Raw genomic sequence first — 26,643 nt, 5'->3', positions numbered from 1 at the left:
GTCAGTGCCCAAATATTTCCATTTATGCCGTCCAACTGCCATAGGTGACCCTTATTATCAAAAATGACCTAAGAATATCAGGGGCAACATTTTGTGTTGCCCCTCCCCCTCCTCCCCCCACCTATATGTTAGTCTGTCCTCTGTGCACAGACATAATTTCAATATGCCAGTTCTGGCATTTTTTCTCAGATGCATCATATGCCAAGAATTGCTTCTAGTATGCCACTACCAATATTTTACCACGGATGCCTATTATGCCAATAATTGCCTTTAGTGTGCCAGTGCCTGTATTTTGTCACAAGCGTCTGTCATGCTAAAACCTGCCTCAAGTACTCCAGCACTAATATTTCACCACTGTTGTCTTTCTTAAGGCAAGAATTACTTTCAGTACCCCGAGGATGACAAAAGATTTGCAAGCATACCACCACATTCTCACTCACTTATATTCACTCACTCACACACTCTGTCTCACACATAAATACACTCTCACCCACAAGCACAACATACATTTAAATGCATGTTTTACTTGCCTCTTCTCTCACCACAGACCCATTCCTGCTAAATGTGATCCATTTTTTTACACTTATAGTGAATATTAGAATGGAATTCACTATTAATGTTGTGAAAAATGGAGACAAAATATGGAGTATGAGTCTCCCCTTATGTTTTTGGCACTGATTTTGCCACCTCTGAGGTCAGGAGTCGCACAGGCCAAGGTAGGGGTCACAGCTGCGACCCCTGGTGACCACTTAATGATGTCCATGCATATGCCATAAATCAGCAAGTGCCCTGTCTGCCATACCTACAGCTACACAGACTCAGAGGTGGACGGGCCACGTTGTTTCCACTGGCAGAGCTTCAGCTGGTTCCACCAGAGGAAGCCTTTAGATGGTAGCTACAGGGCTGCCAGCTTTGGAGCATTAGAAGGCCCACCCTAATTAAGGGGTGTCTTCCGCCACTCTTTTTTGTTGTTGTTCTTGACTGTCATCTAAACCATGATGGACGCAAACAGTGAAAAAGAAGAATTGTCCACTGTTATTTGGGGATATTTGTGCTGTTGAAAAAAAGCCTACTTTGTAGGTTTGTTTCTGCTGAGCAAAAATGAATTTCAACTGGTTGTCTGAACATGGCGGCTGGCCCGCACCGTTTTGAAAAGATCCGCTCCATGTGGGCAATAATAGCAGGCAGTAATACACTGGGTTGAAAGATGCGGTGCCTTTGTCACCTCACCTGGTGAAGAGGCTGCCTGCAAAACCCTACATTTGTCACTTAGTCGCTCATTTCCTCTTTCTCTTATTATCTTTAGCAGTTGGACTCCCCTCAGGAGGAAGAAGGATTGCAATGTTCACTCAACACCGTGAGCCAAGACCTCAAGAAACTGGCTGACATCCACTGGATGACCGATATCATCAACTCATCAGAGGAGGTGGGTTGAATAGTCGACTTAACTGTGTTTGAAGATCTGCTTTCCGAATACGTTCCCTATCCAGTGCTTAATTTGAGCTGGTGGTTTTTGGAGCGCCGCACCGCCACTTAATTGGTTTCCAGTGTTCGGCACCGGCCCTTAATTGTTAACACTGCACTTATGACAGACTGCCACATGGTGGTGCTGATCATCTAATTTAGAGATGAGTATTTCAACAAGTGTTTCTGAATACAATGCACATTAAAAATAACTAACACCCGCCTCCCCAGCCATTCCTTTAGCTTTGGGGACCAGAAATAATCTGCACCATATGAGTTCACTTTACTCCTCCCTGACAGTCTCGGCCCTGCCCCTCCCTATACTTTTGTATTGGGCTCAGACAGCATAAATAAAATGATAATGACATTGCATGATTATCGTTTTATTTATTGTCTGTTGTGGGGCGATGTTCCTCTGCCATTACGGAGGAGCCGCCTCTGCTGTTTCGCCAGTACTTGCATATCCTGAATGGGCTTGTTAAAGTAATTGCTGTGAACCTGAGTTGTCCTGCACCACGTACAAGTGGATGGAGAAATCCTGCTTTAATTTCTTTACATACTTTGTGACCCACACCCAATATCTAGATAGGGGAGAGAAGATGCCATTCAGTGAGTTTGCTTTGCCCAAGAAGCCGTTTCTGAAAGGTGGTTGGAAGGTCTGAGGGGTGTACACAAGGTCTTTCTTCATTCATAATGCGACACTTGGTTATGCACGTCTCATATTGCATTTGTGTTTTGAGGATGACTCCCTACGGCCAATGCTCTACTGTCTTCTCTATTTGATACTCAGGACAACCACAGGGACGGAAACAAGGGCAGCTTCAAGCTCAAAATGATCCAGAAGCCCAAGAAAGAGAAAGAGAAGTTTCAGAAGCAGAAGTCCAGCGGCTCTCTATCAGGTGAGTAGTACTGCTGCCAGAGGTCACAGTGATGCTGCCAGAGGTCACAGTGATGCTGCCAGAGGTCACAGTGATGCGGCCAGAGGTCACTGTGAGTAGTACTGCTGGTAAGAGTTACAGTGAGTAGTACAGCTGGTAAAAATCACAGTGCATAGCACTGCTGCCAGAGGTCACAGTGCGTAGCACTGCTGCCAGAGGTCACAGGGAGTAGCACTGCTGCCAGAGGTCACAGTGCGTAGCACTGCTGCCAGAGGTCACAGGGAGTAGCACTGCTGCCAGAGGTCACAGGGAGTAGTACTGCTGGTAAAGGTCACAGGGAGTAGTACTGCTGGTATGCTAGAGGTCACAGTGAGTAGCACTGCTGCTGCCAGAGGTCACAGTGACTAGAACCACTGCTGTCAGAGGTCACACTGAGTAGGACTGCTGCCAGAGGTCACAGTGAGTAGCACATCAGGTAGTGGCTCAAGTGAGTAACACTGCTGCCAGTACTGTTGCCAGAGGACACAGTGAGTAGCACTGCTGCCAGAGGTCACAGTGAATAGAACTGCTGCTGCAAGAGGTCACAGTAAGTAGCACTGCTGGTAGAGGTCACGGTGAGTAGTACTGCTGGTAAAGGTCACAGTGAGTAGTACTGCTGCCAGAGGTCACAGTGAGTAGCACTGCTGGTAGAGGTCACAGTGAGTAGTACTGCTGGTAAAGGTCACAGTGATTAGTACTGCTGGTAAAGGTCACAGTGAGTAGTACTGCTGCTGGAGGTCACAGTGAGTAGTACTGCTGGTCTACTAGAGATCACAGTGAGTAGTACTGCTGCTGGAGGTCACAGTGAGTAGCACTGCTTCTGCCAGAGGTCACAGTGAGTAGCACTGCTGCCCTTTTCAGAGCAGTTCTCCGCAGTAGCTGGAGCTTGCTTTGGCATTCTTAAAATGCTACGCAAAATCTTGGACCTACTTCCATTTGATGCTAAACAAACTATTGTACAGGCTCTTGTTACTTCATGCCTTGACTATTGTAACATTCTGTATTTAGGGGTGACCGCCAGGAACTTGAATATCTTGCAGAAAGTTGAGAATGCAGCAGCTTGGCTGATTCTGAATATCCCCAGGCGGGCATGAGTAGGGGAAGCCTTGATGAAACTCCTTTGGCTACCTATACAGGCTAGAGTCACTTTTAAGGCCCTATACTTTGGACATAGGGTTCTCCATCAAAAGGGGCCAAGATTTTTGCTCCCTCTTATGACTACGTATCAACCCGCTCATAGCCTGAGATCGTTGGGAACAGCCAAAGTGACTGTGCCCAGGGTATGCAAGGCTCGAGCGGGAGGGAGATCCTTTGGCTTCCTGGCGGCAATGGCATGGAATGATCTACCTGTGGACCTACGGATGTGTGCATCGGAAACTCTATTTAGGAATTTTTTTTAAACCTGGCTGTTTCAATGTTTGTATGGAGGACGAAAGTAGTTTCTCTTTTGACGGTCTGGAGGTCAGTGGCATTGTTTAGGCTGCTAGCTTGGTAAGTTGTTAGGGATCTGTTGGTGTTCTAGCGCGGAGACACTCCGATTTGGAGTAACCAGGTGCTTTATAAGCTAAATAATAATATTAGTAATAGTACTGCTGCCAAAGGTCACAGTGAGTAGTACTGTTGCCAAAGGTCACAGTGACTAGTACTTCTGCCAGAGGTCACAGTGAGTAGTACTGCTGCCAGAGGTCACAGTAAGTAGTACTCCTGCCAGAGGTCATAGTGAGTAGTTCCGCTGCCAGAGGTCACAGTGAGTAGTACTGCTGCTGCCAGAGGTCACAGTGAGTGAGCTAGAGGTAAGTTGCAGCTAGTAGCACTCCTGCCAGAGGCGACTTACTGTATTGGGGGGTCAGGTTGGGTATCACTGCTGTTTGCCGGATAGCGAAATTCTCATGACGACAAGGAATTCATGGTGTGTGGTGGTGCTGCTAAGTACCAAGACAAGAGCACTGTTGGGAGGAGGTTAGTGAATGGCTTTGCTGTGAGAGGTCAGGGTGAGCAGCACTGCTCTATGAAGGTCAGGGTGAGTAGGAATGCTGACGAGCCTTTGTAGAGTGTTGTTGCTGCCAGGTCAGGGTTGCTCCAGTGGCTATTTAGAGGGAGTAGAGTAGTGAACCCGACTTGAGCACTTTAAGAGGGGGCTTCCACTGGACCCATGGGCTAGTGATCTGCAGCTCACTAAAACTTTATTTGAGTGTTTATGAGCCTCTTCTGTCTCCAGGTCTGCACTCAAATGCTTATAAACAATACTGTTAGGGAATACCATATGGCAGAGGGTGTGGGAGGTGGGCTGACCTGCATTGCAAAGGAAACAGAAAGAGAAATGATGACAACAGGAGAAAACACAAAGATGGGGACAAATACAAAAAAGAGCAGATCGATAAGAAAAGAAAAAAGTAAGGATAAAAGACAAGTGATGGGCAGATAGATAGAAGGACGATTGGAGAGAATGAGAAAAGAAGAGTGGAAGGACGGAAACTTGAAAGTAAATATGAAAGAAGAGGTGAAAGGTAGGATGGAAGGTTAAAGAATAAATGGGTGGAAGGTGAAATGATGTCTGGATGGAAGGGTGAAAGGATGAATGGAAAAGTGAAATTATATATAGATAAAAGGGTAAATGGATGTAAGGGCAATGAATGAATAGACAGAAAGAGTGGAGGGTATCATTGCTGTCTGGAGATTAGGAAGAGTATCATTGTTGTCTGGGGATTAGGTAGAGTATCATTGCTGTCTGGAGATTAGGGAGAGTATCATTACCATCTGGAGATCAGGGAGAGCACCATTGCTGTCTGAATATCAGGGAGAGCATCATTGCTGTCTGGATATCAGGGAGAGCATCATAGCTGTCTGGAGAACAGGGAGAGTATAATTGCCCTCTGGAGGACAGGGAGAGTATCAATGCTGTCTGGAGGACAGGGAGATTAGCATTGCTGTCTGAAGATTAGGAAGAGTGTCATTGCTGTCTGGAGATTAGGAAGAGTGTCATTGCTGTCTGGAGGGCAGGGAGAGTAGCATTGCTGTCTGGAGGAGAGGGAGAGTATCATTGCTGTCTGGAGATCAGGGAGAGTATCATTGCTGTCTGGAGTTTAGGATGAGTGTCATTGCTGGCTGGACGGCAGGGAGAGTAAAATTGCTGTCTGGAGTTGAGGAAGAGTGTCATTGCTGTCTCGAGGACAGGGAGAGTATAATTGCTGTCGAGATTAGGGAGAGTATCATTGCTGTCTGGCGTTTAGGTAGAGTATCATTGCTGTCTGGAAATTAGGGAGAGTATCATTGCTGTCTGGAGAACAGGGAGAGTATCATTGCTGTCTGGAGGAGAGGGAGAGTATCATTGCTGTCTGGAGATTAGGAAGAGCGTCATTGCTGTCTGGAGGGCAGCAATCATTGCTGTATGGAGGAGAGGGAGAGTATCATTGCTGTCTGGAGATTAGGAAGAGTTTCATTGCTGTCTGGAGGAGAGGGAGAGTATCATTGCTGTCTGGAGATCAGGGATAGTATCATAGCTGTCTGGAGATCAGGGATAGTATCATAGCTGTCTGGAGATTAGGAAGAGTGTCATTGCTGTCTGGAGGACAGGAAGAGTATCATTGCTGTCTGGAGGACAGGGAGAGTATTATTGCTGTCTGGAGGACAGGGAGAGTATCATTGCTGTCTGGAGATTAGGGAGAGTATCATTACCGTCTGGAGATCAGGGAGAGTATCATTGCGGTCAGATTAGGGAGAGTATCATTACTGTCTGCAGAACAGGTAGAGTATCATTGCTGTCTGGAGATTAGGGTGAGTATCATTGCTGTCTGGAGATCAGGGAGTTTATCTTCATCGTCTGGAGATCAGGGAGAGTATCATTGCTGTCTGGAGATCAGGGAGAGTATCATTGCTGTCTGGAGATCAGGGAGAGTATCATTGCTGTCTGGAGATTAGGGAGGGTATCATTGCTGTCTGGAGATTAGGAAGAGTATCATTGTTGTCTGGGGATTAGGGAGGGTAGCATTGCTGTCTGTAGATTAGGGAGAGTATCATTGCTGTCTGGGGATTAGGGAGAGTGTCATTGCTGTCTGGAGGACAGGAAGAGTATCATTGCTGTCTGGAGGACAGGGAGAGTATTATTGCTGTCTGGAGGACAGGGAGAGTATCATTGCTGTCTGGAGATTAGGGAGAGTATCATTACCGTCTGGAGATCAGGGAGAGTATCATTGCGGTCAGATTAGGGAGAGTATCATTACTGTCTGCAGAACAGGTAGAGTATCATTGCTGTCTGGAGATTAGGGTGAGTATCATTGCTGTCTGGAGATCAGGGAGTTTATCTTGATCGTCTGGAGATCAGGGAGAGTATCATTGCTGTCTGGAGATCAGGGAGAGTATCAATGCTGTCTGGAGATCAGGGAGAGTATCATTGCTGTCTGGAGATTAGGGAGGGTATCATTGCTGTCTGGAGATTAGGAAGGGTATCATTGTTGTCTGGGGATTAGGGAGGGTATCATTGCTGTCTGTAGATTAGGGAGAGTATCATTGCTGTCTGGGGATTAGGGAGAGTGTCATTGCTGTCTGGAGATTAGGAAGGGTATCATTGTTGTCTGGGGATTAGGGAGGGTATCATTGCTGTCTGGAGATTAGGGAGGGTAATATTGCTGTCTGGGGATTAGGGAGAGTGTCATTGCTGTCTGGAGATTAGGGAGGGTATCATTGCTGTCTGGAGATTAGGAATAGTATCATTGTTGTCTGGGGATTAGGGAGAGTGTCATTGCTGTCTGGGGACTAGGGAGAGTGTCATTGCTGTCTGGAGATTAGGGAGAGTGTCATTGCTGTCTGGAGATCAGGTAGGGTATCATTGCTGTCTGGAGATTAGGTAGAGTGTCATGGCTTTCTTGAGGACAGGGATAGTATCATTGCTGTCTGGAGATTAGTAAGAGTGTCATTACTGTCTGGAGGACAAGGAGAGTATCATTGCTGTCTGGAGATTAGGAAGAATGTCATTGCTGTCTGGAGGACAGGGAGAGTATCATTGCTGTCTAGAGGACAGGGAGAGTATCATTGCTGTCTGAAGATTAGGAAGAGTGTCATTGCTGTCTGGAGTACAGGGAGAGCATCATTGCTGTCTGGAGATTAGGAAGAGTGTCATTGCTGTCTGGAGGACAGGGAGAGTATCATTACATTGAGATTATTCTTATTTAGAACTATTGAAGGGTATCAAGAGTGGAATCATTGTTGCCCTAAAAGCCATTATTGTGGGCCTAATTGCACGCTATTCCGTCCGTATAATTGAGCAAACGGTTTTAATGCTTTTGTTCTTAGATAATATAGGTATTGTGGGAGTGTTAGGTGCCAATTCAAATGAAATCCCAGGTAAATATATGAGTTTACTGACTTCACCGTACAGGAAAATGTACCAGTTTTGCTGGCGAGAATTCTGGTTTCTGCATATAATTACCTGTCTGGCATATTTAGTGAAAAAAAGATATAGAGCTAAAACACAGACCATTCTTAACTGTTATTTTTGGGGAGACGGGCAATCTGTCTGATAACTTGATTCATTCAGTTTGAATGTAGTTCGATTATTAGGTGCAGCAGATTGGCATTGATTCCCATTTTGTGACGTTTTGACCACCTTGTCAAAGGCAGATGAATAATCCACCAAACAGACATATGGTGGCCTTCTATGGTGACTTTTCTATTAGAAGTGTCAATGCTACAATATTATGGACGGCCGTGAATCCTCTTATGACCCTGTTTGGAAGGCCTGCAGCAAGTCGCTAGATGTTATCCATCCTGTTAGGTGCAACAATGAGTATTTAGTGAAAAGTTTGCCCTCAGCGTCTAAAAGCGCTAACAGCTGAAAATTAGCTGGATCTTTTCTGCGTTCGTTTTTTGTGGCGTGGTTTTATTAGGTCGAGCCTGGCGTATGCAGCGCAAAGCACTGTCGCCAGCAAGGCTTATTGTTAAGGACTTGCCTCGGAAGTGGGACAGGAGGTGGGCACGCGCAGTGCTTTTGGTGATTTGAGCAGGTGTACGCGCATATACAGCCACGCGCTGTGCACAGCTCCTGTCCCGCTTCCGAGGCAAGTCAGCCTCCTGCAATAGCATTATTTTAAAACACACACACACACGCGCACCCCCCCAGCCAGTGCACGCAACTTGTGAACGTGCGCACACACACGTAGCAGCCGCCCCCAGCCAGTGCACGCCTACTCAATCCCAAAATAAACAAACACACGCACCAGCCCCCCCCCCCCCGGTACAACTAAGCCCCCCTCACCTGGCTCTTTTGTCGCTGCTACAGGCTCAGAACTTCTGCAGCCATCCTCAGGCATGGGAGCCCCGCGTCACCACTGCTCCTCTGGGCCAGCCACTCCGTGGGCGCGGGCTTCCCCCAGAAGGTGGAAGTCCCGCCCCACGACAGGCGTGACGCTCCCGAACTTCCGTTTTTCGCCCACAGGAGGAAGCCCCTGCAGACTGCTGTCTGTATTTCCGGGTTTGTCCAACTCAGGGTCACCATGGAGGACCCTCCTTGGCCTATATCTGGGCACCGTGGCTTGTGTGTCAGAAAATTAACCTAGGATGGCGCTCTGTGACCTTCATCCTCAACCAGTGTGAGCGTTAACTGTGACATAGGTTTTCCCTAGGGGATGTTCTACAGGTGCGGCATCACACCTCGCGACACTCAGGCTAGCCCGTGTGAGCTTCAGGGTCCTAGTCGGTCATCGAAGCGCTACAACACGCGGTCGAGTTACCACACAAGCTCTTTCCCTGCTGGAGATAGCGCTGCGCACAACTGTTCCTGTCACCGTCTTCTGTGCAGCTTCATTCTCAGACGGCTTCACAGTATTCGGACCCCGCGGCTCTGGGCACTAGTGTTCACTTTCGCTACATTTGGAGACCTCCTTGGCTGAGCTCATTTCGGGCATTTCATTTTACTTATATTATTTTTAGTTCATTTTTGTGTCGCGCTTTCTTATATTATTTTTAATTCATTTTTGTAAAGCACCTTCTTATATTATTTTTAGTTCATTTTTGTGTAGCGCTTTCGCTTCCTCTCAACAGTTTCGGATCCCTGGTGACAGTGGTGCGGGCATTAACGCCTACAGGACGGACAGGCCCTGCCTCTCTTTCTACTTGGTGCTTTTCAGAAGGGTGGTGCAAAATTACAAATATGGATGTGCAAAGGGTTACTTCGGCCACAAACGTTTGCAAAATTCCCAGTCTGCACACTTAACGGACTTCGAGATTTTTCCTGGTTCACTTCACCGTCTGAATTGTTTTTTCTCCCAACAGTGGGTCATTGTCATGCTCCCAGAGGCCACCCGAGCCAAACACACGGTGTGATTCACACTTAATGCTTTTTAGGCTTGGAATAACATACGTTCTTTCTGTTTTCTGCATAGTAAATCTTTTACGTGTTCAACAACGCATGGAACCTACATTGTAGTAAAACTAATATTTATTCACAGCTCTCCTGAAGCAAAGCAGCTTAGCAAAGTACCCAAAGCTCAAAAGTGTTATATTGACCTATGTGAAGGTTTTTTAAAAACAACAAGCAAGCATTTGCAATGCAATAGGTCTCGCATTTACGCAAGTTTGAGCTATTGGCATTGTAAATGTCATTGCCTTTAATTTACATAGATAAAAGGCATTGTCATTTACAATGCGAACACCTTAAACTCTCGCAAATGCGAGACTTATTGCATTGCAAATGCTTGTTATCCTTGCCATGAGGCTGGTATCTTGCCAGTCTGCAGGGCACAATCAAAATCTGGTTTCAATATTCTGCACCACCACGAAGGATCCTGTTTCATTATGGCGATTGGGTTCCCACAGGGTGCGGGGGCTCACGCGTTCACACTTTTGGGGCCCTATGTACGACCCTTTCATTTAGCGCCTCATTGCGAGGCGCTAAATGAAATGTACAGCGGTGTTATTACACTGTTTAGCAATACCCAATGGGGTCGCAAATTGCGAGGCTCATTAATATTAATGAGCCTCTTGCAATTTTTGAGCCCATTAGGAATGACAGTCCTGCCAGTGGACAGCAGACCACCATGTCTGGGACTGCTTTTTAACGGGATGCATTTAAAAAAAAAAATAATAATAATAATGTTTTCGTTTTATTTTTTTTGGTACAGGCAGTGGTATTTTAGAGACAATCACAAAGTGCAAGGGGTCCCCCAAATTGCGACTGCATTACCACCCTCTTGAAGAGGGTGGTAATTTGCAAGTGATTTGCGACCGCAATTGCGGTCACAAAACATTCACATATAGCATTGCGGACGCAATTAGGAAGGGAACGCCCCTTCCTAATTGCGACTCGCAATTCCTAAATAGCGAGTCGCAAATAAATTGTGATTCGCTATTTAGGAATTGTACATGGCCATCAGTGATTTTGCATGTGCAATCGGGTTTGCAAACCCTTTTGTGCATGCAAAATAACGTCGTACATCTGGCCCTTGGTTATTAACGATGCCAACAGCTTAGCTGGTACTTCTAAACCCTTATGAGCATACTGATTTAATGTAGAAGTTGCAGTGTCATAACTCGCATAATCGATCTTGAGATACATCTCCCAAATGTTGAAAGGAATATCATAATCTGTTACTGGCCTATATGAGGATCAAGAAGTCACCGCTAGATGACAAAAAAAATGTGCGTCTTTAGTTTAAATGACTTTATGCTGTGAGGTCCATTTCTTATCAGCCTCGTCCATTTTTTTTCTCTTTACACATTTTCCTATAGTTGTGCCAATGTAAACTCTCAAAAATGGCCACAAACCCACACAAATTGTTGATAAACTATTTCATTTCTAGCACAAATCCTTTCTGCCCTGGAACGTATCCCCACAAGTAATGCGAATAGCGCTTTGTGCTACTTTGCGTTAAGGGGCTTTGCATTGGTGGTACATGGGTGTTCCTATGAAACCGCCCATGGTTTTTGACTAAAAATATAATCACTCCTTGTGGCAGGCATTAACAACAAGGAGAATTGTTTTTTGTTACTTCTAACTTCACACAAATTGAACATGTGCTGCGCTGTACAGCACACATACATTGCGGGAAAAGAATTAACGTAGCTCTAAGCACAGCAATTTCTGTTGGAAGGGCACAGTTCTATTACAAAACCTATGCTGCATCTCCCATATCTCACAGATTTTCATTGGCCTCGTGCTGAATTGAGGGGGGGGGGTCCATTGAATAGTTGCCCCCTTGCTGCAGGCACCTGCTTTATGCCCCTGCTTTGTGTAATGGTGAAGAGACACATTTTTTCTTCTATAAAGCTTGGCAGTGCAGCAGCAGGAACTGAGTGTGTCCTTATTTTTCAGAATCCTTTAAAGAGGTGATTTATTGTTGCAGACTGACAATCCTTTCTTAAGGACAGTTGCCCACATCTTAACCTCATCTAACTTGTATTTTTGAATGAAGAATGAACAGATGGGTAAGAGTGAAAGGATGGATGGGTGATTGGATGGATAGCTGGAAACATGGATGTAACATAGCACACCTCCCTTGTCAGCACAGGCATCTTCTGTGATTCTGAGATACAAACACTGACTTTTATTGAAGTATATTTATTTGTAAAGTACAAAGTACATATTTAGATACGGGTCTTGGTTAAGTAACAATGATTATGCAGTTCTCCACTTCATCATTTCGTAGTACGATAAAGAGTGGTTGGGGGCAGCTTATGTAGCTGCCCCAACCAATCCCAACATGTTGGCGCTGGCGGAAGCAGAAAATAAATGCCCAATGGAAGCAGCCTACACCGGAACTGGTATCAGTAAAGGGGTGTCAGATAACTCTGTGTCCAATAAGATCACCAGGGCTGGAGCTTCTGAGACTAGGAAGTAGTAGCCACTGGCTCCCGATACACAAACAGGCTCATTTCAAACGCCTCACACACATTCAAGGCACTACGCAACTTAGGCCCCACCTACCTGAACAGTCTCATCTCCTTCCACCAACAACCCAAACACCTGCACTCTGTTGGGCTCCTACTCGCTGACATCCCGCAAATACACAGAACTAGATCAGGATGACGGGTGTTCCCTTACGTAGCTACTGAAGCGTGGAACGGCCTCCCACTTCACACTAGAGCCTCCTCCTGTCGAAATTAATTCCACAAGATGCTGAAGACCTGGCTTTTCAGTTAAGCAGCGTAGCATGGGCATGTCTAGACCCACACACCTGCTCAGCACCAGGATACACTAGCTGGTGATTGTGTGCTTAACATTACATAACCTGCGTCAAACAGGAGAGTGGGAGGAAGTGATTTTCTTTTACAGAACATAAATGTGTGCATTTGAATCCTTGTTGGTAACTCACATTAGTGTCCCATAAACATTTATGTTATTGCCACATTTACGTCTCTGGTACTTGGCGATTGGTATTAGGGCTAGTGGTATAAGCCTAGCAGTGGTATGTTAACATGTATGCTACCAGTATAAGTTACAACGTTTTGCTGTGATTCTTCTATTCGCAGTTTAGGTATTTCCTGTGTGATAAAGTTCACAGCTACAGAGATTGCATTTTTACCTTTTATTCTAGGACTTTTTTTTACTTTCAAGTTTTTCCCTATTTTGGGTGACAAGGAACTTCTTCATGTAATCAGTAGGCTGGCCAGTGTGTGAACTAATGCAATAATCTAAGCCTCCTGGGAGGACATGGAAATATGGGAGCTTTAGATTAAGATATTTTTGGGGAGGAAATGTGAGGAAGGATCTTTAATTGTGAATATAGTTGAAGCTTTCAATTTGCTGATTTCTGCAGATGCTTACCTTGGTAGCAAAGGGGATGACAGAGATATATGCCCATTAAAGTTTTACCACAATTTCTGATCCCAGCAAAATTTGAGTAAAACTTGCCACAAGGATTTGTACAATAGTTAGGGTGTGCAGCATTCATTGTAATCTAGACAGTGCCTAATTTGTGAGAGAATAAGTGCCGGTATCTACAATTTTGCTCAGATGCCAGCAATCTCAACTTTGAAGAATGCCAAGGCTGTGTATTCTACATCACAACCAGATGCCTCTTTAATCCTCCACCAGTCACTCCCTGCTTCTTTATCTTACTCTCGCAGGTTCATTTTATTTCCTTTTTCCCCTTTTGTTTGTTTTACCTTCTTTCCCTTCCTCCTTCTTTGTCTCTTTTATGTTCTTCTCACACTTGCTCTGGTTCAAAGTTTGTTGAAGAAAAATAAGGGACACTCCCTAAAAATGAGTGCGGGTGGGCCCCACTTGCAGCCACCAATCTAAATAAAGCACTGCTTAGGTGCCCCAAAACTGATTGATAATCATCCAGAGCAAGTTCAGGATCCATAAAGAGCCACAGGAATTAAGCGTACATTTGTTACCAGTTGTCAATATCTGAGATTTTAAGTGGTGATTCTGCTGGTAACAGGGGTATCTAGAATTGTTCTGAAGTCTAAAAGAAGAACATTAATGTTTGTTGCAAAGTATGTTGTACATAAATCATAGAGATATATATGGCTTGAACAAAATCACATTTTATGAGATCAACTGCTTTAGCTCAAAATAATCCATTGTCCTGTCTATCGATTTACTGAAAGTTGTATTGGATGCACCACTCATCGTCAGGGGTGCCACTGTCTTCTGACCTTATTGTTTACCCAATGCCTAATATGGGAGGTGTATTGAAGCATTGGTCGCTATGGTTTCTGGGGTTCTCTTTTTGTCCTTCTGGTGGTCCCGCTCAATCACAGATCATCCACTGGGATTTCTGGTGCGCTTCCTTGTGCTGCGTGTGTTTCTTGGGGGTTGCAGGGCACTTATAATGCAGTGGACAGCTGCAGGGACTGCGTAGGCACTTTTTGCATGATGGTCTCGCACACCTACCTTGAGTAATGCTTTGGCTCGGAAAACCAAATAATCTTCACCCATCTTTGTTCCCCAGATATCGTGCCTTAAGGGCAAGGAGCACGCAGGGCCCAGTAGGTGCAGCTTGTGCATTTCCTCCTCTAAGGTTAAAAAGATGCATGCTCAGCGGAATGGTATTGTGCAGAGCACGTTCTATCCCTACCTTGTGGTCCCAGTTCCAAAGAAGACAGCCTTGAGGACCCTGCATCCTCATGTCCCCACCATTTCCTGCTCATCCCACCAGCTGCCTGGAAGAGGCGTCCAGTTGCTCATTGCCCAGGGTCTGCGCCCAGTCCCCTCCATGACACTTTCTTTTATTTCCACATCATATACAATCTAACTTTACTTGTAAGTAGAGTTAGCTCAAAAGAAAGTCTATACTAAGTGCAGGTTTCCATCATTGGGTACTCGATTGTCCCTGAAAGAGCAACAATGCCGAGTTACAGGGGTTGCAAAATTTAATTTCTCTCTAGCTATATAGAATATGTATATTGGCTAAGATTCGCTTAGAGTTCTGCACTGAGGGTTACAAAATCATACAGCTAGAAAACTGTCTTCCTGCTCAGAGACCCACTCTGGGGGAAAGGAGTGGCTTAGAACACTTAGGACACTGTCATCCACAGGACATCCTTTCTTTACTATAATAGTTTCCAATACTTCCCTAAAGCCAGTGATGCTGTGAGCTTTTGTAGTTAAGCAAGATACTGAATGAGAGTGACCGAAACCAAATACAGGACACTTGGCATAAGTGATAGAAACATGTTCAAATCTACACAGACAATTTTGGTTTGAAGCATGCCTGTTCTAACCATATAAAAGAAACCTGAAACAGAAGTAGGAGCTTTTTCAAAGAGTAAGAGAGAAAAGGGAAATGTGTCTATCATCTTGGTATCTTTTAATTAATGTACTGCAAATATACAAGTCTTTTTCTTATTTCATACCCAGGAAGACCAGTGGGATTTGGTGTTAGAGAATTTTCCTTCATTTTTTGTATTCCTTCGTTTTGTTTGTGTGAAAAATATATGTTGTGTGCTGTTGATATTATTCATTTGTATTCCATAGATAGGCAGATGAACAAAACATGCACAGCTGTTGTATCATACTGTCCTTTTCCATTACAAAATATAGGGACAAGGTATTAAAGAGAAGGAGACAAACATTGATTACAGTGTTGCTCAGTGTACACAGTAGGGGACGGTGGGCAACAGACAAGTATGATCATCCATCACTTGTAAAGGGTGCTCCAGCTAAGCACTTCAGATACTCTAATTTCAAAAATAGTAGAACTATGAGCCATAAAGTCAAAAGCTTCCTTAGACTACATTGTGTTAAAAATTTACTTCCAGATTTGGAGCATTAGAAGTATTCCAAAACCTGCCTTCGTCCTTTTTCTCTCTGTAATGGTCATTTTATTGATGAAGAACTCAACAGATAGTAACAAAGCACAATAAAATGTAAGAAACCTTTTCACATGTAAAGGCAAGTTCATATAGGTTCAGAAAATGTTTAGAAAAAGTTATAATACAGTAACAGACTTGTTCTTTAGGAAGAGACAGCATCAAATTACAAATCTGGGAATTAAATATTAAACTTTTGAAACAGCAGACATAAAAACTGCACTGTGACCTTACAGCACAATGGCCACATAACTCAGTATTAAAATCTTTCAAACCATTAGCACAGAGAAGAGCTATTTGTTGCTCATGTTGGAAAAACTCACACATTCCCCAGTAGAAGACACTCTTAATAAAAGATCCCATGACCTTAACAAGAATATTGCTATACCAATTTCATGCTCTTGCAATAATCCTAAACTGGGTTGCTGTCTCTGTGTACTAATTGAGTCTCTGATTACAGTCGTACATTTTCATTCAAGAGCAATGTTCTTCATCTATTACTTGCAAGGGTATTCATTTTTACGGTCAGTTTCAACTGGGACAAAGACCAGCCCAATAAAGACTCATGGGACAATTCTTAAAGCAGTAAATCATAATTAGGGCTCCCAGTTTTCCGTTTTTACAGATAAATACAGACAGAAAACTATTTATTTTCCTGTCTGTATTTATTTTTAAATTCAGAAAAATGCAGAAAATAGGCCTTCTTTTGATTATTTTATCTGTTGTCAATCATGTGTGCCAGCTCGCTAGGTGTACAGATTGAGAGATGAGATTGAGACACGTAAAAAGAGGATAGTTTTCCTAATTAAGCGTAATTAATTGCAGATCTACAGTTATTTATGCTATTTTACAATGCAAGTGGTTTTAGATAACGCTATTGCACTGAATACTGCTGAAACCTTTTGGACATTTAAATGCGAGTTTACATTTATCAGTTAAATAAATGTGAAAAATACCCGTTGCAGCATTTATACAGAAACACAAAATAAAAATGGATAAATACAGAGAAAAAAAATAATAAACATGGATAGATACAGACGGCAATGTCGAAAAAATAAATACCATAAAACCGGGAGCCCTAATCATAATTCAATTTATTGATAAAGGAACTGTAATTTGCACAACTTGTTCACTGTTCTTGTTTCAAGAGCCACCACGATGCACACTCGGTAGTATGAATTCCACAGAAGCCCCAACGAGTTACAGTAGCTCACCTCCTGTCCCCGTAAATTTCATAAGCTATTCTGCCTTCTATTTTACTATCAGTACTGAACAGCACTGATGGATTTACCCCTCAACTAACCACTGACTGCTGACTTCCATTGTGTGTCTTGGAAGACATCAACTCCCTCAAATTTTAGGGTGGATGAATTTAATCTTCCAATAACTGGTTTGAATGTCAACCTTTTAGGCATATAATGTAAGTACTTTCTCTCGAAAACAGGTTAACTGAACTATTGCAAATTTCAATGTTTGTAAAAATGAGACATTGCAACCAGTTCACTCAAAGATTACCTTGGAAAAGTTGCATTTGCTCTTGGGAAATGAGGATGCACTATATGCTGACACACCCATCATTTCCAAGTAAGATAGTGACTGCCAGTTGGGTATAAAGTGAATTTTGTTTTTTAATGAAAGGGTAGAAACGTAGGTTTGCAATTCAAACCATGTACATTTTATGTAAAACCCCATGGTGGTGCAAAGCTACATGTTAAACTCAACAAGATTGTCACCTTCTGATGATCGGTACAGGAAAGGCTGGGATGCACCAGAAAAATCTAGATGTCCCAAAAAAATATTGCTTTAAAAGGAGAAATCAGTAGGGAAAAGTCAGGAAACGGAGAAAATAAGCAAAATTAAGAGGAGGCAAATGAGCACAGTCAATTGTTTAAAATTAAAGGGGAAACATCAAAATTCTACTTTAAAAGAAGTGATCATATCACAAAAGCTTCCTTAATTTCGATTTTTCACATAGATGTTTAAGTTTAGGTCAAAAACTGTATCTCCGTAGATTTTTTTAAAAGGGCAAACCCTGTATCCTGTCTCTCACACCTGCCATTGTGTACATACATATATTCTGAAAAATATATATATTCATATATATTTATGTGTGTGCTTCTGTTCCTTACTTTATTTCATCATGCTTTGCTGATTACTCTGTTGTGTGTTGCTTTAGTTTCTACTTCTGTTTCTTTCTCTCAGTCTCCTTTCCGTCTCCTTTTTTTTGCTAGTGGATAAGTGGGGCACTGAGGAAGTGGCGGCCTGGCTGGATGCCCTCGGTTTAGGGGAATACAAAGATATTTTTACCCGTCACGACATCCAGGGCTCAGAGCTGGTACTGCTGGAAAGAAGAGACTTGAAGGTACTTCGTCTCTCTACTCTCTCACTCCTACCTCCATTTGTAGAGCTTGCCTCCACCCCATGCTTTCCTCAAACTCTTCCCTTTCGGGATACCCACATTTCCTACATCATCAAGTCTAGCTGCCAATAGCCTACAAAAGGTGTTTCTGCTTACCATTTAAATTGCACATCCGTAACGGTTCATGTTTTTTTGGAACTTGTCAACATCTAAAGAATTGAGAGTGTAAAGGCAACCCGAAGTAGAACTACAATGGTAATGATTGACTCCTTGATCACATTCAAATATATAAACCTTGGAAAAATGGAAATAAGGGAGCCTGGTACAGAAAAGAAGTTCTAGCAGTATGTGGGGCTGGACTTGTGGTAAAAGCAGGGGTGTCCCACGTTAACCCCCACAAGCCAACTCCACACCAGAATTTTAGAATAAACCACGGACTATATAAATTGTACCATTTAAATCAATTGTATGTAAATTTATCTTATGAAGCTATCTTGAAATGTGTCATGGAAATAGCCCTCATGGCCTTTGCAGAACACCCCTACTCTAGAAGAAGAGGCTCAACAGGAGCTTCTGCAATTTTCCTAGAAGAATTTACATATAATGGATGTAGTTTTAGTCTACCATATGTGGCAGGAGCAAATGGTAGAACAGTGATGAGCTGTGTTATTAGTTCGGCTAGGGGATGAACAGTCTACATGAAAGTAGCAACCTTCGGTGGTTCGGAATCATTGGAATAAAGTGGATCCAGCGTGGCGTGTCAGAACCATTATAGGACGTGTGGGGGATGTAGCGTGTCATGGAAAAACTGTGGCAAGGGAGTAGTAGTGAGCAGATGTGACATAGTAGTAGGGGAGAAATTATGGGACAGGAAACATTGAAGACCTGTGTGATGAAGATTGAAATACAGGGTATTGGAACGTGGAGTGAGGCAGAGAGGGAAAGGGACAGTAATGGTGAGCGGGGTAAAAAAGACGCCACCTGACAGCAGGACTTTGAACAACACAACTATACGGGGGTGGGTCTAGTTGGTGTTACTGTGATCAAAGGTTCAAGGTAACCTACATTTTTCATGTTAATTTGTAGCTCTATTTAAAGACATCAGAACTGCTATTTAGAACGCTCAATCCAGTTACATTTGCCACCAGTTCTTGGGTTTGTTTTGTGTTTCGGTGTCCGATAGTAACAATATACAAGGTCACAGAAGGAACCCTTAGATTTTAAGGTTAATGTGACATTTGACAGAAAACAAGAATGCTAGGCTTTTCTTGGAACAAAAAGGGCATTTAATTTGTAAACTTTGTGACGACACAGGCAATGTAACTTCGTATCGGACATGTTGAAGCAGAGCGCATGAACTGCAACTTAAACGCTGTTCTTTTGGTACTCTTCAAGTTTAAGTTTTTGATTTAAAAAAATGAAAAAACAATTACTCTAATGCAAATCAAACTCAAATTCTCTGAGCTAACACATGAGCGCATAGTAGAATAATAATATTAATATTAACAACTGGCGCTATGTTCTCCAGGTTGTAAAACATCGATGCAACTATTGCCTAATTTAAGGATATTCAATGTACAGTCTGGTGTGTGAAAAACTGACTTGGCCCTCCGAGATTGGAGATCATCTGAGCAGCAGGCCAGTCTTTGTAAATATTGCTAGGAAGGAGGAAAGCCAAAAATATTGCCTGGGCTCTAGTGATTGCTATCACAGTGCGCTCCACAGCGACAAGAGTTCTTGCTTTGTTTTCACTTGCGGGGTCTGTGGCTCTGCACAGCCGGGCTATTGTGGCATCACTATTTGTAGTGAATGGTGACAGACCACTACTGACAATATTTTCCTAGTACAAGTGCATTCTGACATCACATACAAGTACTGTTGTCTTCTATAATGTACATATGAAATAGAGACCCCACCAATGTACTTTATAAATACATTGCAAGCCTCTGAGCAGTTGTGACCATATGCCTTTATGACATCATAGAACCTGCAATACCCATTGTAAAGCGGCCCTACTAAAATTTGAATATAGTTAGACAGAGCCATGTATTATACTGAGGACGCAGAGGCATGTTGTGGAAGTTGTCCTTTTGGGAGGACAGCTAGAGATGCTGAACATGTTATTGAGGGCCTGATTATGAGTTTGGCGGTGTGGGAGCGAGTCAGCATGCCACCGCCCGCTCCCACATCGCCAAACTACACCACTGACTGCCCGCCGGATTAGAAGTTGTAATCAGGGCGGGCGGTACTGCGGAAGCTGGCCTAAGGTGCTGCCAGTCAAAGGCTCGCAAGAGAGCCATAGAAAGGCAACTCTGTGGGACAATTACTGCGCGTTCCAGCATGGCATGGACTTTAAAGTCAATGCCTTGCTGGAACTGGAGGTGCAGAAAGATGGGAGGCACACCATGTGCCCCCTCACCCCCCAGCATGCACCCCTGTACACCAGGGAACCAGGTAAGACCCCCTAAGGTTCCTCACCGCCATCCTTTTCATAGCGGACTCACCGCCATGAAAAAGAGGTCAGTGACCAAACTAATATGCTTGGCAGTGCCGCAGCAACACCACCAACGCATATTGTGTCTTCAGACCACCGCGCCACCGCAAGGGATCGCAAAGGTTCTTTAGAGGTCAAGACGCTGTATTCGGACCCCTGGTGCGGCAGTGCCCGACTGCCACCGCGACTTTGGCGGTCCCATGGACCGCCAAACTTGTAACCAGGCCCCAAGTCATAGAAGGTTGTTTCTGGGTATGGAACTGTATATTTGCAAGGTACAATTTTATAAACATTTGGTACATGGTTACATTCTTCCAGGTCTGCTGAAATAATATTATTTGCACATCCTGTGTTACTTGGTTTAAGAGAAAGGATTGTTGTGGAAGGAAGCATTGTGTTTTGTTGCTTTGTTTCCTGTGTTTTGTGCAAAGATGTGTTCACACAGATGGCCTGTCTGAGAGTTTTGCGTCAGCAATATGAATGCAAAGTGAAGTGTAGATGTGAGCATGTTAAACAGACTTGTAGATCATCTGGAACTTGAATATTTATTTTTTATTCATATGGTCTTTTCAACACATGGAATTTCTTCAAAATGCAAGGCATTGGACTTGCGCTGCATTACGTTACTCCAGATTTACTATATCACACAAAGGTGGCTCAGCGCGACATGGTAAATCTCACTTGCATCACGCAAACCATTGGTAAATCTGGCCCTAAGTTGGTATCCTTTTCTTGAGCACTGCAAGAACAGCACATAGAATCTAGTATAAACAATTGGTTGACTGAATTGAAACAATGGTATTTGCCAACAAAATAAATATGCATTAAGAGACAAAAGACATGCTACAATCTAGGTCGTAGTGGGCAGACTGCAAAATTGGCAGAAACATAGGTTTTAAGTAAAAGACTATTTACTTTTATTCAGTACAAGGTAGTATTGACATTGCTTCCATACCTTCACAGACCGCACCCCAGAAGTTATATAAAACAGGGCATCTTAAAAACATATGTAGATCATCCGTTTTTTCCTGCTGACACTTTGGACAACAGGGAGTAGAGCCTTTCGAAAATTTTGAGAGCTTAGCTGGGGACCAATACACTCTGTGGAGAGAAAACATGTTTTTTTTTAATTGGCAGGAGCTACTGTAGTATGTAGTAAATAATAGGATACCTGCCATAATTCTTCTGTGTTCTTGTTCGGCAAGTGATCTCACCAGAGCTGGGCTGGCAAGATAAAATTTCCATCCTCGGCTTCCAAGATAGTCCATTACAAAGTCGCTGTCTTTATCTTGTTGCTCTTTCCCTGGAGCACCTTCTCCAGGTCATTTGTTACTCCCACCACTGACCCCACAACCTGGCTCCAGCTATTAATTTGGAGATATTTAAACTTAGATAGTTTTCTCTCTGTCGCGATGTTGATCTCATCCCATCGTATCAACAAACCCTCAGGCATTAACTGGGACCAATGATTTATCCCTGCATCCATCAATGGTTTTGAAAGGGCATCCTTAGACCATTCTGGAGACCCCGGTGAATCCAAAATAGGAGCCAGAGCACTATAATAACCGATATTCAGGGATTTCCTTATTCTTGCCCAGGTGGAAGCCATGTCTTTCAGCAGCTTTAAACGAACCTTTTTAAAGAAAAGCGGATCTCCAAACTTGTTCAGAAAGCCTTGATTTCCTCCTTTGATCTCCCGTAACATTTCCTTGAACATTGCACCTATCTCTGATCCATCAGGCTGTTTAAAAAGCATTTTTCCTACCTTTAGTAACAGTGTCCAGGCATACAGCTTCAAATCTGGGGCACACAGGCCCCCTTACTTTTTTTTCCCGCAGCTTCCTCCATGAGATCCTTATGCCCTTTGAGGCCCAAACAAAGGAGTTGAATTTAGCTTGAATTTTTCTTAGCTTCTCTTCCTTGAATGCTAGAGGAATGTTCTGAAATAGGAATATTAATTTAGGCAGGAGCATCATTTTCAAGATGTTCACTCTTCCTATTAACGTAAGGGGGAGGAGCGACCAGCCCTTTAAGGAATCTACAATTTCTTTATCTACCTTAGCAAGATTTCTGTCCGTCATCTGTTCAATTTCCTGAGTGATTTGGATTCCCAAGTACCTTATCTCTCGTTTCAAGATGGGAAAATGGGCATTTATGTTCCAGACCATGCACTCTGACTTCAACTGGTTGATCTTGTAGCCAGAGATCTGCCCAAACTGTGAGGCTGCGTTGTAAATTAGTGGGATCGCCCCTATTGGGTCAGAGGTATAGATCATCATGTCGTCGGCATAAAGCAATACTTTTTTTTCCCAGTTTCGACATTTAAAGGGTGCTATACTAATATTCTGCATAATTTTCTCCGCCAGCAGCGCAATGTATAAATCAAAAAGTAGAGGTGACAGGGGGCATCCCTGCCTCGTCCCTCTTTTGATGTTTACTGGTGCAGAGAGGTTGCCATTTACCAATACTCTGGCTGTGGGCTGGTGGTAGAAAGATAAAAAAGTTCTACAGAAGTTCTCACCCAGATTGCATTTTTTCAGCACTCGTGCTAAATAGGCCGAATTTACACGATGAAACGCCTTAGGAGCGTTGAGTGTGATAATGGCCATTGGCAATTTATACAGGGTTGCAAGATCTATAGCCCCCACTAATGTATGAGTCAGGTCCTGTATGCTCCGTCCTTTGACAAAACCCTTCTGATCGCTATGTAATAATTACCCACTACCCCATTTAATCTCTCTTCTAAAATCTTGGCAAAGATCTTGTAGTCAAGATTAAGCAGAGAGATTGGCCTGTAGGAGTCACATTGCCCTGGTGGTTTAGATGGTTTTAGGATAAGGACCACCTTTGCCTCATTCCATGACGAGGGTATTTTTCCTCCCTCCTCAAAAATGAAAGCAAAAAGCCTGTGGAGCACGGGAAAATGGCTGGCTCTAAAACCTTATATAGTTCGGCTGGCAGCCCATCCGGGCCCGCCGCTTTGCCTCTCTTGCCCGACTCTATTGCACTGGTCACCTCATTTGAGCTAATATTTCCATTTAGATTGTTGGATGCGTCATCCTCAATTCTCAACAAAGCATATTGATCAAGCCATGCTTGTGTCGAGCTATCCTGTGGGGTTAGATCTTCCTTGTATACCTGCTCAAAGTGTTTATGAAAGGCTTCATCAATATCCTTAGAGTTCTCTGAGACCTCTCCCGAGGTTTCAGACAAGACTCCTTTAATCCTGTTTCTGCTTTGCTCCTTTTTAGTTTTCCAGGCTAGGAGCTTCCCGCTAGATTTCCCATATTCAAAATGTGCAAGAGTGCTAGCCTGCCACCGTTTCCTAACTCGAGCATCCAAAACCTCTGCTAGTTCTAATTTACAGGCTAAGAGCTCCTCCTGAATGTGGGCCTTGGACAACTGGGTCTGAGCTATAAGGTCATGTTCTAACTTACAGATTTTTGCCTCAATTTCGGCTATCGTGGCCCTAAACTTTTTTTGTCTCGTAGATTGTATAGCAGTGATCATCCCCCTCAGGTATGCTTTATAAGTGTCCCAGACAATTTCGATCTCAAAGAACCTCTCTGACTCATCCAATATCTTTGGAAGCCATGTTTAATTTTGAAATCCAGGTGAGCGTAATCCTAATTTTTTGGGGTATTTTTCCAAACTATGGTTTACTTCCTCGAGTGTCGCTATATTTGATTGTACTCGCTCGAAGAGAAATATGTAAATCCTGGCTAAAAGATACCACACCAACCTACCTATATTGCATAAGTGCAATTAAATATACAATGAATCTAGATAGGGTAAACTGGAAAAGAAAAAAAAAATGTGGCTGCCCTGTATTGCCTGGCTAGATGAGCTGTGACAGATGTGACCTACTTTGTCCAATGATTATGCCTTTTTGCAGATTAATATACCCATTGGATCAGTCCCGTGGCTGGCAAGTTAGAAGAACTGAACTGACCATGTCTGAGGGTATCTGTATCTGTGGAAAGTGCACCCATTAAGATCTTCAGAGTCCATGATAGGTGGAGGCATACACTTGGTGGGGAGTGTGTTGCACGGATGAAGTGGACTCTGGGCATATCTCTCGGCGTATGAGGACAGAAAAAAAAAGAAAAGTAGTATTGACATTATGTTATTGTTACAGACACGTCCGGATGTGAACATGAACCCCTAATTACAACATAAAGTACAGGACTTTATAGAAATATAACATAATACTATTCACAAACTAAACAATAAAGAAAATGAATTAAGCTTGGGAGAAATTAAGAAAACTTTTAGAAGAATAAGTATGACAACCAATTATAGGAATCATGCTTTACAGCGTAGACATTATTTAGTTGGGTGGAGATTTGGTTCTTGTGTATTGTCTAAACCTCACTGGTAGTCCCAAATGAGACTATCCAAGGTACAGAAATGGTTGTGGCCTAGCTAGGGATATCATCGGTGTTTGGGTTTCTCCTAAAATCCTGATGACCTTTGCAAATCATTTGAAGGGAGGAAAAGCAAGTATGAATGTCCCCACACTTTATCGGAAAGGTATCCCCCAGAAAACACTGGTTGTACCCTACATTAGGTTGGGGTTGGTGACCCATGCAAAACTCCTACATACACTGACGCAGGCCAGGGGACCACTAGCAGAGGAGCCACCGACACACCTGCTCATTCAATATTTACATGTGATGGGAAATGGCTCTCACATAATACACTGGCTCGCTCAAGCACTGCACACGCATACACAATTCTCCCCTCAGCGCCTGCAAGACAAATGGACAGCTGACAGAGGCCGGGATTGGACTGACAGAGAGTGGGTACAGATACTAGCTGGGACACTGAATATACTGCGCAATGCACGCTTCAAGATCATACACTATTATATTGTGCACCGGGCGTACCTGTCCCCAGACAAGATTAATCGATACTTTGGGCTTACTACATCTGCGTGTCCCAGATGTGGGCTTGTAGACGCGCAGTTCCTGCATGTCCTCTGGGCATGCCCTTCGCTACACAACTACTGGACTGCAGTGTCAGATGCCCTGGCAAAAGCGACGGGGGGCAGCTTACCGTTTACATGGGATGCTTGCCTACTGGGCTTGTTTAAAAGGACGAAACAGACGAAAGTCCAGGCGAGATTCTGGGATCTGGGGCTGATCACAGCGAAACAACTCATTACTAAGCGCTGGAAACATAGTGTACCCCCCAGGCAATACACTGGCGTAACTCATTGGACAACTGGGCGAGGGCGGAGAGTGTGGCGCTACATAGAGAGGAGACGGCGGGGCTCCGTATGTTCCCCATAGCTCTGGACTGGGATAACACCTTGCCGTCTTACCACCAGGTGTGCCTGCAGAATGGCATTGTGTGAACACTGGTACCTCTCTTTCCACAATTACTGCTCAGTCTCTCCTCCCCTCCTTTCCCTCCCCCCCCCCCTTTTCCCCCTTACCCCCCTCCCCCCCCCTTGGCACATGCGCGACTGCTCTTGCAACTTGACCCTTCTAACTGACGTGGGGCCTGCTCCCCGCCTACCTCGAGAACATCACACATGCACACACATTTGTTGTTAGACACCACCCACTCTTTCGTTCATTGTACCTTTTAGATTGTTCTATATATTTGATTGATTTGAAATGTAGCTTTGGATATGTGTTGCACTGTTGATGAGTCCACTTCCCCTAGCATTGCTGCTTTAGCATCATCTGCGCTCAAATTGAACAAGTCTCTGATGTGCAACTAGGAAACAGATCTTGCTTTCTCCGTCATTGAGCATTGCCATTATTGATTATTATTCTTTTGCATATATGTCTGTCTTTAATGAACCTGCCATGCTGTTTCACTTATGTTGCCTTTATCTTGATCCTTGCTACTAGACTCTTATATGTATAAAGATGACCGCAATGATCTGTGACGAATAATTTGCACTACAGCATAGTGTATCCTTTACGTTTACATATGTGTAATGTTGTATAATGACAAAACTGCAATAAACATATTAAAAAATTTGTTTTTAAAAATTAGGTTGGGGTTGGTGAGAGATTTGTCCTAACTAAGAGTGGCAGCTCCAAAGCGCTCATCTAGAGAGAACAGCTGCATCCACTGCACCGTATGAAGCAGACTTTCATCAGCATGCACCATTCCAAACTTTAAATTCTAAAGTTTTGGAT

General features: G+C 43.6%; 2 protein-coding genes across 15 annotated transcripts in view; one reads left to right on the top strand and one right to left on the bottom strand.

Moving 5' to 3' along the window:
• LOC144785288 (uncharacterized) overlaps positions 1-26,643 on the bottom strand; it is an 850,769-nt gene that overhangs the window by 686,443 nt on the left and 137,683 nt on the right. The window lies entirely within an intron of this gene.
• The window catches only part of DGKK (diacylglycerol kinase kappa), a 556,369-nt gene that overhangs the window by 524,088 nt on the left and 5,638 nt on the right, over positions 1-26,643 (top strand). For 9 of the 14 annotated variants that reach the window (XR_013601700.1, XR_013601701.1, XR_013601702.1 and 6 more), the window contains exons 26-27: positions 1,307-1,426; positions 2,255-2,363. Coding sequence is in view for 11 of the 14 variants with exons in the window: in XM_078663836.1 (XP_078519962.1) it covers positions 1,307-1,426; positions 2,255-2,363 (229 nt within the window). In the remaining 3 variants the exon portion in view is untranslated. Of the gene's footprint in view, positions 1-1,306; positions 1,427-2,254; positions 2,364-17,863; positions 17,995-26,643 lie in introns of all 14 variants that reach the window. The other 5 variants (XM_078663830.1, XM_078663832.1, XM_078663833.1 and 2 more) reach the window with 1 other exon arrangement.

Source organism: Lissotriton helveticus, chromosome 10 (genome assembly GCF_964261635.1).
Source record: "Lissotriton helveticus chromosome 10, aLisHel1.1, whole genome shotgun sequence".
Taxonomy (NCBI): domain Eukaryota; kingdom Metazoa; phylum Chordata; class Amphibia; order Caudata; family Salamandridae; genus Lissotriton; species Lissotriton helveticus.
Note: the sequence above shows the minus strand (reverse complement) of the source record. Positions and strands in the feature narration are given on the sequence as shown.